Below are 13,859 nucleotides of genomic sequence, written 5' to 3'. Positions count from 1 at the left end.
GTTTGAGGGACTCTGCCAGCCAGCCTGCCTTGATCTTTTCCATAAAAATACAGGCTCGTCTTCAGGCAGCCATCCAGGCAAAAGGTGAGATGATTATATCAAGGTATAAATTATATCCACAGGTGTTTAAGAAGGCAACACAGTCTCTGCCAAGATTCCTTTTCCAAAGAGCCAGATAGCAAGGACCGCCATCAAGACCCCACCCTCCACAGCCAGTTTTGATCCCCTTTGAAAAAGATTTAGATGCCTCCCCTCCCCAGGCTGACAGCGGGCATGGCTGGGACACACAACAACACCTGAAGATGTTCTGAAATGTCCTCTGGGATTAAAACTAAGAGTGGCTGATAGATCAGACCACAAATTAAGGGTTTGCAGAGGACCACTGCCCCCTACCCTCCTCTCTGCTCAAATGCACCCCACACAGGGCAGGATGTTGTGCTCCAGCCACACCTGTTGTATTTTCTTCATCAGTGAAGCCAGCAGAAGGGGTACAAGCTCTTGGTGGTTGATGGGTAGTACCTTGGGCTGAGTACTCTGTTGGATTGATTGTCTCAGGCCACAGCCCTTCCTGAGCAAGGCCACCCTGAGGCCCTGGTCTGAGGATATCCTTGGCTGATGGATCACTGTTCCAAATGGAGCATGCAGCCTAAAGGATCAAGCCCCTCTACCCACCCACACACCGTCACCAGGTTCCGGGTCCTGCTTGTCCTGCTCATCGGTGTACACTGGTAGTCAGTGAGGCTGGTAGTAGCTACACTAAGTGAAGATCCCAGTCCAGCTCCGCCCACAGCTGAGTTTGTGGAGTGTTTGACTGTCTCGCCAAGGAGCCCTTCCCTGGCTCTCTGGCTCTCTGCTGTTGTGTCTCTCCTAGCTTCAGAGAAGAAGCCCCTTCCCTCCAAGCATGAGCAACCATCTTAAAAAAAAAAAAAAGAGTTAAGGCGGTGTACACCCCCAATTTCAAGGAGCAAACCACTGACTGTGGTGGAGGACATACTGTAGTCCCAGTCCAGTCCTGCTGGGAGGGATGTAAGTCTGAGGTGCCTGCGATACTGTCTCAAAGGTACAAAAAAGAAAAAAAAAAGAAGCAGGCCTCTGCAATGGGGTGCATAGCGGGGGGGGGGGGACTTAAGGAGAGGAAATAAGAGGGTACCCATAAATAAAGACTTTCTTCCCAGGAACAGGGAAAGAAGGAGAAAAGGACACTACTTGGTTTTATCCACATGTATATAGAGTTCATACGTCAAAAACTTTACACCGTAAATATCATTAACCTCAGGCCCACCTCGCCCTTCTAGATACTTCCATATGTGCCCAACCCTATACACAAACCTGTCAAATGGAGTGGCCATTTCAGACTGCAGTGCAACACCTGGCCTGCAGGAGAAAGGCCAGAGAGAGTGGAAACTGTCCTCAGCACTGGCAGCCTGAGACTAGTCCCAAGCCTTGGCTTCACCCAGCAAAGACAAAGGGGTCTCCCCAGCCTTAGTTCACGGAAGAGCCATCACCTGCCATCACCCCCTCCCTGCTTGCTCTCGGTATGGTCCTGTGTCTGCAGAGCCTGAGAGCACAGACAGGCTGAGCACCTTGAGGCTCAGGCCCGAGAGCCGAGCGCGCCAGGCATTGAGTAGCGCTGGCGGGCATGCTTCTCACAGTACAGCTCATCGCCCACCCAGAAGTGACCGCGCATCTTCAGGTTCAGCCCACAGTCTGCACAGGTGTAGCAGCCAGGGTGTCGGTACCTCCCCTCCTGGATGCGGACAGCCTGGTTCCTGCAGAAAGGGAGAACCATTAGATTCAGGACAGAGGCAGGATAGTTAGGAGGACTTGGCATGAGGCCGCCATTCCCAGGAAACCTGTTCCCCAGCCAGTGAGAACCTCAGACACAAATACCTCGGGCACTTGACTCCCAAGCCTCTCTCAGGAATTTCACTTTACCAACCCCCATCAGAAGCACAAACACACACATGCACAAACACCCTCCTAGGATCTCCTTATCAAGAACAACAAAAAAGGGCCAGACTTATGGCTCATCGGGTGAAAACACTCGCCACAGAAGCCTGGCAACCTGGATATAGTGTTATCCCCATAACCCATGGTGGGATGAGAGAGCCAGCTCCCAAAGCTGTCTTCTGCCCTTGACATGAACGCCATGGTTACTTCCAGACTCACACAGACATTAATAAATAAATTTTAATTAAAAAGAACACGAGCTAGGCCTGCTAGCGCATGCCTATGATCACAGTATTAAGTAGGCAAGAGTGTATAGTTTGAGGCAGACCCTGTCTCACAGACTGACAAATTCCCACACGTCCCCTGGGCGGTGGCTCTCGGAGAGTGACCCTGAATCCAGAACTCATGGCGTCGGCGTCCGCGTTACAAGGCAGTGAAGTCAGAACTGATACCCTGGGGCTGGCTGTGTGCTCTGTGCTTCACAAGCCCTCCAGAGACAGGGATGCAGGCTCCTGGGGGAGCCACTACTGCACACCAGCTTCCCACCTACTTTCCTCAGAATACAGGACACTACCCTGTCCTGCAAATGAGAAAGCTGCTGCCAGGAAAGGTCAAGGAATTGCCCAAAGTCAGCCACCTGACTCAGTGTTGGCATTTATTATAGGGGGAGGGGTACCAGCATTTTTTTTTTTTTTTTAAGCAGAGAGAAGGGCTACATTATAATGCCACCCACTGAGAAATGAACCCAGGGGCAGAAAAGGGAGAGCATTTCCAAGAGGAGATGTGTCTCATCCGGGGGCAGATCTCTAGAGGTTTGGAGAATATGTAGGAAAAGCCAAAAGTGGAAACATTTTTCATTCCTTTGGGGAGAGAGGAGAAAGTGAGGGTGGGCAGGAAACAGCCAAGCATTCACTCTGAACACGAAGCCACTCGGCCATGCTTCCCTCTATGGTCCCTGACTGACGGCCCAGCTTTGTCTGAAAGCCCCATGCTCCCCAAGGCATGCTCATCACCCAGCCCTCCAGCACTCACGAGATGTTGACACTGCACTTCTCACAGGTGTGGAGCTTGGGTGGGGTGGCCGAGGCCTTGGAGGTGGGCAAGGCGGCCTGGGGACTCAGCGAGCTGGGCACAAAGGCAGGTGTGCCACCTGGGAGGGGCAGGAGACAGAGAGACGCATGAGAGCTGCTTGTCCAGCCGCAGAGGTACCCAGCTGTACTTAATGGCATTTATGACACTCTTCAGATCCTCCCCAGGACACTCCCACACTCGTTGCAAAAGGCACACTTTCCCATGGACCTCTAAAGTACCAGTGGGAACACAAACAGGTAAAGAAGGAAGGTGACTGGGGCAGACCCTTGGCAAAGGCTGCTGGGGGGTATGAAGCCTGTCCTTCTAAAGCAACCTGGGGGACATCCGTGCCTAGTGTTTGATGTAGGCAAGTAGGTGCTCTCTTCTGTGAGCCCGTCATGATGATTAAACAGTCCTAGGTCGTAACAACACCACAGTGTCTTTGTACAGCCCTTTCAAAGGCCTTTCTAGGCATCATTGTATCTGAGCCAGCCCAAACACCAATGAAACACAGAGGCACTGGGCAGCTGTTGTCCAAGCTGAGAGTCCGAGGCACCCATGAAGTGACCTTCTGTTTGTACTCTCCCCCCACCCACCCACCCACCACGACTACCAATCTCCCTGTGGCCCCTCCCTTAGTCTGTAGTGACCTCGGAGTCAGGATGGGTGGGATCTGTTCCAAAACCTTCTCACTTAGCCCCCTATGTTCCAGCATACAGCCGTGTGAGTACTACACCCTGGAGTTGGAACCAGCAACCAGGAACTGGCCATTCTGTAGCTCTAAGCTCTGTTCTGCCAGACTCATGGTCCCCATCCTTCCTGTGGACAAGGCAGTGCTCCTGTCTGCTGCTACAAAGTGCATCGTTCCTGATTTCCTGGAGCACAGCACGCATCCCACTTCTGTATCCACTCCCGTGGGAACTTCCCAGGACCATACCCCCAATAATTGGGACTCCTCAGGGGTTGAAGTCAGGTTATGCCTCAGCACATCTGCTCGGCTGGATAAACACATCAGTGTATTGCCAGTGAGTAAATGGGCAGCTGGCGGGAGCCTGCATTGTGTTGCTCACAATGCTATCTTGCCTGGCATGATAGCTTGTGGCAGAGCGTTCTTTGTTCTGGCTCCCAAGGCCCTTGCCTCAGCAACTTGCTCTCCTTGACACCCTCCCATGCTGCCAGGCCAAGCCACTTTCTCTTAAACCAAAGCTCTCTGGTTGCTGGCCTCCACATTCCATAGCGCTCCCAGCCAGGCCACTGTCTTAAGGTTGCTGGAGTCTTGGATCTTGTTTCAAGGCCAAATCAAATCCCTCTTCTTCCAAGAAGCCGGCCCTGGAGTCCCTGTCTTTATCACTTTCTTGTTGTCCTGGTTCTGGCTGGTCCCACATAACCATCTTCTAGGGGTATCTTGTACACCCCAACCAGAAAATAAACTTCTTTAAAGCAACTGGGGCCTGACATCTGCTCCCTTAATCCCTAGTTTTGCTATGGGACCTTAAACTACTTCCTTAGTCTGTTTGGGCCTTACTTCATCCCAGAGCCTCGAGGCCTCACCTCTCTCCTCAGCCTCCAGGGCTTCCTGCAAGAGCCGAAAGGAGCTGGACTGTCTCGGGGCGGCTCGTCCCTGGCGGTTCTCCTGCAGCATCTTGAATACCTCTGAGTCTTCTTCCAGGTCCAAGTTGCTGTAGAAGAGACAGCTAGGAATGAAGACCCTGTGCCAGAGTGCTGGGACACACCCCAGTGCTGAAGAGTATGGAAGGGTTAAGGGGCGGAGACTCCCATCCCTCTCAAGGAAACAAGTCCCCTCCAGACCCTCCAGGAGCTCACCCAACTCTGAAAGACCTGCTGGTACCTGAACCTGGGGCTGGAGGACCGAGGTCCTGGGGAATGTAGCAGCACCCTCACTGCGGAGTCGCTTGGGCTACTGTGTCCGGCCTGTGGGTGGAGAGCAGAGGGGAGGAGTCAGGCCCAACCCCAGTGGCCGGCACGTTCCCTGTGCGTTACCAGATGCTGCTCCCAAAATCAACGCGAGGGGGCGCCTGGCCTCCAATGACCTACTGGTGGAAGATAACCCTGTCCCTTGCCCTCAGAGCCAAGACATCAGGGAGGATGGGATCCTATTAGGGGAGAGAGGCCAGCGCCAGGATGCAGAGATGCTTCAGTTATACCTGGAGATCCCACAAGGACAGAACGAGGACATCAGGTGGGGGACTCCACACAGACACCCTTTAGATACGTTCCTCACACTTAGATCACACTACCTGTCCGCAGAGATGTGGCCAGCCTCCTATTCCACAGAAGAAACAGAAAAGAAGCAAGCAAGCCTGGAAGCCAATCCTTTTGCCAAAAGGCCATGGAGACGTAAATGTGGAAAGGGTTAAGGCCTCCTGGAGGCAGGATGAGGCTGGGCAGACTCTCAGTGCCCTTCACACAGCTCTCCTAACAGGGTCAGGCTCTGAGCTACCTGCAGCCTCTTCTTCCTACCGTTTGAGGTCGGACCTGCCCTGGCCCTACCACCACCTCCCAAGCATTATGAGCAGCTACACTCTGCAAATAATCTCATTTTGCACGTTTGCTCAGGGACACTGAAACTCAAGCTTCTACTGCACTGTCGATTCTGGAAGCCTGTTTCCAGCCTGCACCTGCAATGGGATCTGGAGGAGTCAGAGAGGGGACCATTAGCAGCCAGTGAGGCTGAGAAACCTGGGGTGGGACACAGATCCTGAAGTGTTCTTCCAACTGAAAGATATCCCCAGCCTTTTGGGGTTCCTTTGCTACCATGCTCTAGGGTACAGTGGCTGGCCCAAGCTTCCTGTGGGTCTGAGGCAGGATTCCATACCAGGCTCCTAGATGGTTTTTCAGGGTTAAACAAGGTCTGTGATAACTTTCTCATGGCCTCAAGAGCAAGGCCATGTCTCCAAGCAGGCCAGCATATGCCCTGTATTAGACACCAGTCTAGGGGGAAAGGGGAGGACTGGATCCTTCCTGCCTAGGCTCCTTCTGGGGCCGAGTTCTCATTCCCAGCAAGAGAAGAGGTGTGGTTTTCACTTGACACACCTGCAGCTTCCAGAATGACACCCGAGAGACTAGGGTATCCTACATCACAGCTCTCTAGACTCAGTCAGCCAAGAGCCCATGACAAAGTCGGAGCATCTCTGCTCCCTCTGGCCCACAGATCTTTCTGGGCAGCCAATGCCATCACCTGAAGGGGCCTGCCTTTGCCTCCCATCTCTCCCAGACAAACAAGGACCCTACTTTCACAGAAGGAATGTTTCCTTTCCAAATCCAACAAACTACTTCCTCACCACTTAACCTTCATAGGCATGCTGGTAGTAAACTCCTCCAAAATGTGCTATCAGGCAGACAGAGATGTTCATGGTGAGTACCAGAGGTGGGCCAGAGAACTGGGAGAAATTCTGTAGGGACCTAATCAGACCAAATGTGCTTCTTCCCTGTGGAGCCTCTAAGAAACTAAACTCAGTGTGACTCAAGAAGGAAGTGTGAACCCCATGACTCCTGCACCTATCAGCACAACCTGAGGGCTTAGGAGGTCTGGCTTTTTTCCATGAAAGCATCCCTAAGGGCCCAGAGGGTGCTTCACAAGAAGCAGCTGGCTGAGAAAGTTCCTTAGGGTCAATCTTGCCTGACTCCGAGGACCAGAGAGGAGGAGGGTCTTGCTCTGAGTAACACAGCAGCAATGGGACCAGCCAGGGCCTGCCTACCACCTGACCCCAACTCCTTGTTTTAGCATATAAGCTTGTCAAAACACAAGTTCCTGTTCTGAACCCTCATTCCCATTTTGCAGCAGGTCCAGGCTGGGGATCTGCCTTTTCCCATAGAAATCCTCAGGGGCTGCTGCTGGCTTGAAACTTACCTCCTAGACCACCAACCTACATCCCCGTTTTTTTGCCTAGGTGGGACACTCCAGGAAGATCTGCCCTGGGGCGCCAACAGGCTGCTGAGCCAACAGCCCCTAGGAAATTCTGTGGCCAGAAAGGATGCCTCCACTAGCTCCAGCCCAAGCTTCTTTCCAGCTTGACTCAAAACCTGCCAGGTCTTGCTGGGACCCGTCTCCCCTTCTCCTAGGGTTTCAGGTCACTCTCTAGCACCCTCTAATCGAAACCCTACCCCCAACCTCCCTCCACTGTCCAGCGAAATTCCTAGCGGAGCCTTCCCAGGCCACCCAACCTACTTCTCTCTCTCCCCTTCCAGCATGCCTCCTGCTTTTGTAATTAATCCCACACTGTTTCATACTTAATTGTTTCAAAATTGTTTGGTATGTTTGTCTTATCTCAACAGCCACATCTTAAATTCTTTAAAGATGGATCTGTGGCCGCCACAGCACCCACCCAGCTGGCCCTGGCTGGGGTAGGCACATGGTCCTATCACCACAAATCCTGCCCCTTTCTTCTCCAGACACCCCCCTCCCCCCCCCCCACACACACACATACACACACACTTCCTTGTCCTCTCCCCCTAAAACCCCCAAAGGACCCTGCTCTTCGGAATGCAGAACCAACCCAGAAGTAAGATTCCAGCAGCTGGGTCTCGTTCCCTTCACCCAAAAGGCCAGACATGCCCCCAGCCACTCTGCCCCCAGCAGCTGAGGGCCAGGACTGTTGTCCTTCTCGATATTTCATCGCCCCGCCCCTGCCCCTGGGGAGGAGAAATACCACCTGGGGCTTAAGCTGTCAGCAGTGGTCACAGGGATGCTGGGGACGCGGTGGGGGAGGGGTCCTGCAGAGGAAGGAACAGACAGAAAACTGGCCAAGGGCAGCATGAGACAGAACCACAGTCCCTCAGAGGCTCTCTGGGCTGAGTAGAAGGAGATCAAGAGCTGGGGGTGGGGGGGTGGGAGTTGGGGGCTTGTGACGGGGAGGAATGTCTTTTGGAGATGCAGCCAGCACAGAGAGGGACTCATCCCAACAACAGCAGCAAAACTATTTCAGCCACAGCCCAAAAGAAACACACCGAGAAGGGAGACCGCCAGCTGGGATGGAGGGGGGCAGAGCGGCAGGAGCCTAAGATGCACAGTGGTCCCAGTGCTAGCTAGCCTCTCGGGCTCAGGGGTGTCATGTACCTGTCACAGGGGAATGGTCCCACCGGCTGTTCAGGTATGGCCAGCCGCTGTTAGTGTCAGAGGCACCAGTGGCAGCCAGGAGCATGGGAGACATCTTCCCTCAAGAAGCCTCACCTGTTGGCTGGTGGGGTGGCCCGGGTGGGACAAGCGGTGTGTAGCAGCAAGGCCTGGAGAGTGTGTCAGACTCTGGAAACTGAAATTGGAGGGGGGCGGGGTGTGGGTGCAGAACCCACACAGCCTGCCCCAGGGAGGAAGGGGGCGGGGAGGTGTCCAGGGTTCCCTACACATAACAACTGAGACGCTGAGGGGCCAGGCCTGGACTTGGTGGCCCCCTTGGCCATGGCACCCAGTCACTGAGCTCACCTACAGCCAATGGCATCCTCTCCAGAAACAGCAAGTGGGCTGGTTGGGGGTGGAGTGGAGAAAGGGCTGCCTGGCCTCGGACTGAGGGAAGCTGGGCTGAAATAGGCAGGTCTCCAGGAGGACTGGCTGTCATGGCGTGTCCTCAGGGAGCCCTGTGGAAAAGGGCCAGGAGAAAATTGGCATGACCCTGCTGGCTGCACCCCTCAGGGTACTTGGGGGTGCTGTAGCTCATGGCTGGAAGGGCCAGCTTACCTGGAATCTAGCTGCCAGCACTTCCAAGGAGCCCTCCCCATTGGTCTGCCCAGGAAAGGCAGGTTGGGACCTGAGGGACAAGAGCGAGAGAGACGTCTGTCACAAGGTCCTAGACATCCCCATCCTGAACACTGTTCCCAGGCTTGGCTCTCCAGACCAGCCAAATAGCCAAGACACTTGGACACTGGATGCTTAATTGGATGCTTTGTTGAGTTCGAAAACAAGTGACTCCCATCAGCCACCACCGTCATCCCTCTCAGGTTCAGCACCATGACAGGAAGGACAGTTTCAGCGGAATGCTTAATCAATTCAACTTATCAGAAGTTCCTCCCATGACCCACATCCCTATTTTCTTCCATTCCATCCAATCACCAGACAGTGTCCGCTTGAGATCAATTTTGAGGAAGATGGCTAATTCTATATAAATAACCCTTTGTCTTTTAAACTGCGGAGAAACGAAAGCCATAGAAGGGAAATGAGTCGTCCCCCAGTCCTAAAGCCCATTGTTGGCCGAACCAGACATCTACTTTTCCCCATTGATAGGCTTGTCTCTAGTAATGGCCAGAATGTCTCTGGGAAGGTCACTTGGAATCCCTGCCTCAGACTCCTCCCCAGCAAAACAAGGGGCAGGGCAGGCTCCCCTTCCCTTCCAGACAGGCATCTGGAGACTTGGAGACTGTAGCTACAAGAAAGCTCAGCATCCAACCTACAACCAACAGCAGCTAGCCAGAGAGGCTCCTCTGACCCAAGTGGAACTGGCAGGAGCCTGAAGATCATTGGGAGATCATTGGAGATCAGAGGTCAAGGTGAGGAGAGGAACCATTCATCATTACTACATTCCTGGGCCTCTGGCCACTTCTAGCAAGGTTGGCTAGCAGGAGCCTTTGTCTCCCAGGGTCAGGGGTACTGGTACAAGGTCAGGTTGAGGGGAAGTGCCTGCCTCAGAACTTCTGATTGCCTCCTGGAGAAGTGGGAGGAGGCTTGAGGAGGGGTCTTGGCCAAAGAATGAAGACACTCCAGCCTTGGCTTGCCTGGGGTTGAGCTGGCCAGGCCCACATCCCCAGTGGCCAGGTTCCTCCGAGAAGGACCTAACAGCAAGCAGTGGTGTCAGCAGATCTTCTCCTGATTGCAGCCTCCTGTGGATTTTGGTCCCATTCCCAGATGCCATGAGGCCCCCTCCTCCCTCCTCCTCTAGGTCTCTCTCCTGCAAACACTCAGGGACAGAATGGCATGAAGAAGGCCAATACCACAGGAGCCTGCCTCTTCGATATTACCTACCAGCGGGGCCCATGGGTGAGGAAGAGTGCAGAGGCCCAAAGAAAGCTAGGTAGTGGGACAGAGAAAGCGAGAGAAGCAGAAGACATCCATCTCCTTTCCAGGCCTGCCCAGAGAGCCTTTGGACCAAGGAATCTCCCAGCATTCCTGAACTATGACTCACTGTGATGTTCCACCCTGAGTGGCCACCTGTTCCCACCACCACCACCACCCCACACACACACAACACTCCTCATGAGTGCAAGGACCCATGTTCAATGGCAAAGCCCAAAACAGTGATGGGAAGGGACAATAAGCTCTGTGAGTTATGAGTCCCCAATTCCCATCTCCACTTGGATCTACAAAGACAGCCATCTCTCAGAGACAAGGGCACTCAGCCCAGGGTACACCTTGCCCCTGAAGTTTCCTCTCTTCAACCACTTCATGCCCACACCCTGTACCATTCACACTCCTGGGAACCAGTCAAACCCGGGCTTCAGGTAGCTGGTGCCAGCTTGCCCCACCTCGCCTGTGGCTGCACGCCCAGCCTGGCGCCCACCTTTACCCAGATAGTCACCGGGACACCTTCCTTTCCACTACCCCAGGCCCAGAGCTGAGGACTTCCCACATCCCAAAGAGCCTGGGAAGATTGGGATGGGGCTGCACCGGGGCCCTAGGCAGGGCTGAGGGCGGCTGCCTGGCTGGCAATGGAGAGGTGGAGGAGGGGGAAGGTGGCAGGACCAGCCAGTGGAGACAGAAGGCCTACCGGTCCAGCCGCAGTCGTAGGGGTGAGGCGCTCTGTCGGATCTTGCTCTGAGCTTCAGCATGTAGCATGCTCTCTGCATTCTCTCCATTGATGGCCACAATGATGTCGCCAGGCCGGAGATCTGCTGCCTCAGCCTTGCCCCGCTCTGTCACCTATAGGGATGAGGAGCCAGACGCTAGCTGGCTGGTGAGTCTTTGGTACCTGGAACCCACCCTGGATAGGGGCACACTTGAGAAGGCTTGGAGCAGAAGGGACTTCCTTCTGCTGCCCAAGAAATGCAGAAGCAGGGTTGGACTTCTACCACCTCTTTCTCTGCCTTTCTCTGTCTGCCAGCTTGCCAGTTAATCCCTCACAGGCTTGAGTGGCACCCCTACTCCCCCCAACAACAACAACAACACACACACACACACACACACACACACACACACACACACTGGCATTCAAACACGAGCCTCTCAAGGAATGTGATGGCAGAATGTGAGGAACTGAACTTGGGAGTTTTCTGGACAGAGAACCCTGCCCGTGCAAATCACACCTTGCAGGTGGCTGACTAAATACAGCCGTGTTTATGAATGCACTCCAGCCAGGACCCGGGCCTGAGTGGAAAAGAAACTACCAACCTACCAAGAACTTGCAGAAGCATTTGTCCTATGGAACCACCCCCAATGGCCACCAACAGGTGTGACTTTCAAGACTGTCCTCGGCCTTCTTCCTTCACCTCCTAATGGCCTTCCTGAAGGAGACCTCACATACCCGTGGCAACAGAGTACAGCTGTCCCCCTGGCCAACACTGCCTAGAGCAAGCCTCAGGTGCCAGAACAAATTGGGGGAAGTACCTATGGGGAACAAGACACCCCCTCATCTTCAGGGGCTAGCTAGCTCCTTATCTCCTAAAAAAACAGTCCTTACCTTGGTCACGATGATGGGAGTGTGGAAATCTCTGCCTCCGCTAATGCGGAAGCCCCAAGGGGCTGGCCCCACCACATCCACAGTCAGCGCCATGCCTGAGGAAGAGACGAACGGGAGGTGGGACCCACTCCCACAACACACCCCAAAGAAAAGGGAGAAGATGGGTGACAGGTCTCAGAGCTGCCCAGCAGGGCCTGGGCCTGGGTGGTGGTGGCAGAGGAAGTGACTAAGTCCCTCCCTCTCCGGAGAGTTTCACTTCCCCCCACCCTGGGAGGCCTTGACTCCGAGTTCCCCCTTCTAGGGTCTTGGGCCTAGAGATCCCCTAAGAGAAGCAGTAGTCCCACTGGCAAGCTGCCAGACTTTCCTACAAGTGTGTGGTGGAAAACGGTGAGAAGGAATTAGCAGGTGGTAGGAGTTATCTGCACCCCACCCCCGCTTCAGTACCTCAAGGGCTTGCTTGTTTCCTGTCCCCCAAACTAAGAGCACAAGATACTTCCTGCACGCTCTGTGTAGAGCGGAGCTTTCCACACAGGAGGACGGCCAGCCTTGGGGTGGCCCCCCACCAGACAGCAAGAAGTTAGCCAGGCCTGGGACTGGCAGGTATCAGACCAAGGACTTTCAGAGGGGCAACTTGGCTACCTGCCCAGCCCTGACAAGTGGGTTCAGATGAGCAAGAGGAAGCTTTACTACCTTCTCTAGGGGCCTGCTGCCCTCTGAACAGCTTGAGCAAGGAGGCCAAAGCTCATCCGCCAAGGGAGGCACACCCACCCTGGTGCTGGCCAGCAGGGCGAGTTCATGGTGCTGCTAGTTTGGCCACAAGCTTCCCATCCGCAGCCCCCTCTGCCCCACAAGGGAGTGTCTTTGTGGACCAGGCCCTCCTAGGATTTCCTGAGCTTCTAGGTCTGGAGCCAGGAGTCAACCCAGTCAGGAAGCTGCAATGCCAGGCTGAGCACCACCCAGCCCAGCACCCATCCTGAGACTGTCCCCGGGGAGGTACGGAGTCAGCAAGTACTGTCCGGTATCTCAAGAACATCAAGGCCTAGGGGAGGGGGTTGGTCAGACCAGCAGTTCCACTGTCTTGTCCCCAGGCAGCTAGCTGGCTTTCCTTTTCACCTAGGCCCAGCCAGCGTGCCTCGGGCTGATCGCTGAAAGGTCTGCAAACGCCCTGAGATTCTCAGACCTTTGAGCCGGCCAGTGGACCCAGTGCTGCCAGTAGTTCGGGAATTGCCCAGTGCGTCAGCCTGGCTGTCCCCAGCACCAGTTCTCAAGCCACCTTCCCACCAAGGCCAAAGTACCCCGGAGGCCCCAGACTATAGAGGACGAGCGCCCGGGTCAAAGGCCAAGCCAAACCACCCGGTACCCAGGCCGAAGAGAGGCTTCAGGGAAGAGGGGCCTTGGGCCAAGGGGAGGAGGCTCCGGCGAGGTGGAGATCGCCGAGGGCGGTGGCCCGCGGAGGGTGCAGGTGGGCGCGCGCTCACCTGGCAGCCGCCCGCCTGTCCCGCTGGGCGGCCAGGCCCGCGGGGAAAGGGAAGGAGGGAGGGAAGGACCGAGGGAGTGAGGACGAGGAGCCGCCGCCGCCGCCGCCGTTCCACCGCAGCCGTCTGTCCGACTCTAGGGAGAGCTCGCCCGGGGCTCCGGGACCTGCCTCCGCCCATGTGATCCCGGGGCCGCCCCTGCCGCCGCCCCTGGCCCGGGAAGCCGCCTCCTCTGCGCTGCGAGCCGAGCCGGGGCGCCGCCACCTGGCCCGCGCCTTGCGGGGGAGCTGGGAGTGGGCGTGGGGGCGGGGGAAGCAGGCTCTCCCTGAGCCGCCTCTAGGCTGAGACCCTTCCGAGGGGCCCGCATCCTCCGGACTGTCCCTGAGTACAGGGGAGCGGTTCAAATGACAGACCCTCCCCACCATGCGCAGACGACGGGGAGACTTCGTACCACCCCACAGTAGGAAAAGGGACCGCGACATCGAGGGCTCTCTAAGGCAACCGCTGGCTCAGTGGACTTGTCCGTGGTCCGTGGTCCTCTGCCCACTCCTGGCTCCGATGTTGGTGCAGCTGCGGTCTCGATACCCTCAAACCCCAAACCTGAGTCATCCCTCCATCCTCCTATCTGTTCCCGGGCAGACGCCCCACTGATGGCTCTGTGCTGCCAGCGCAGTGACTTAGCCGCAGATACCCGCAAGCCAAGCCTACCCTGAGCAGGAAGGCATGCCCAGACCCAGAGGAG

The 13,859-nt window shown here is 55.5% G+C and overlaps 1 protein-coding gene across 1 annotated transcript; it reads right to left on the bottom strand.

Annotated features, from left to right (window-relative positions):
• Window positions 1-1,206: 1,206 nt before the first annotated feature.
• Pdlim2 (PDZ and LIM domain 2) lies at window positions 1,207-13,233 on the bottom strand. Its single transcript, XM_052732836.1, has 10 exons — window positions 13,121-13,233; window positions 11,643-11,737; window positions 10,734-10,885; window positions 8,714-8,783; window positions 8,462-8,613; window positions 8,213-8,291; window positions 4,871-4,953; window positions 4,573-4,700; window positions 2,983-3,100; window positions 1,207-1,769 (listed from the first exon to the last, which is right to left on the bottom strand). Exons 2-10 carry the CDS (start codon window positions 11,733-11,735, stop codon window positions 1,592-1,594), a joined length of 1,053 nt encoding a protein of 350 aa, XP_052588796.1. The 5' UTR covers window positions 11,736-11,737; window positions 13,121-13,233; the 3' UTR covers window positions 1,207-1,591.
• Between the last annotated feature and the right edge of the window lie 626 nt (window positions 13,234-13,859).

The sequence above is a fragment of the Peromyscus californicus genome, unplaced genomic scaffold (genome assembly GCF_007827085.1).
Source record: "Peromyscus californicus insignis strain IS unplaced genomic scaffold, ASM782708v3 Scaffold_12__1_contigs__length_115047231, whole genome shotgun sequence".
NCBI lineage: Eukaryota > Metazoa > Chordata > Mammalia > Rodentia > Cricetidae > Peromyscus > Peromyscus californicus.
This window is presented reverse-complemented; position numbering and strand designations above follow the sequence as displayed.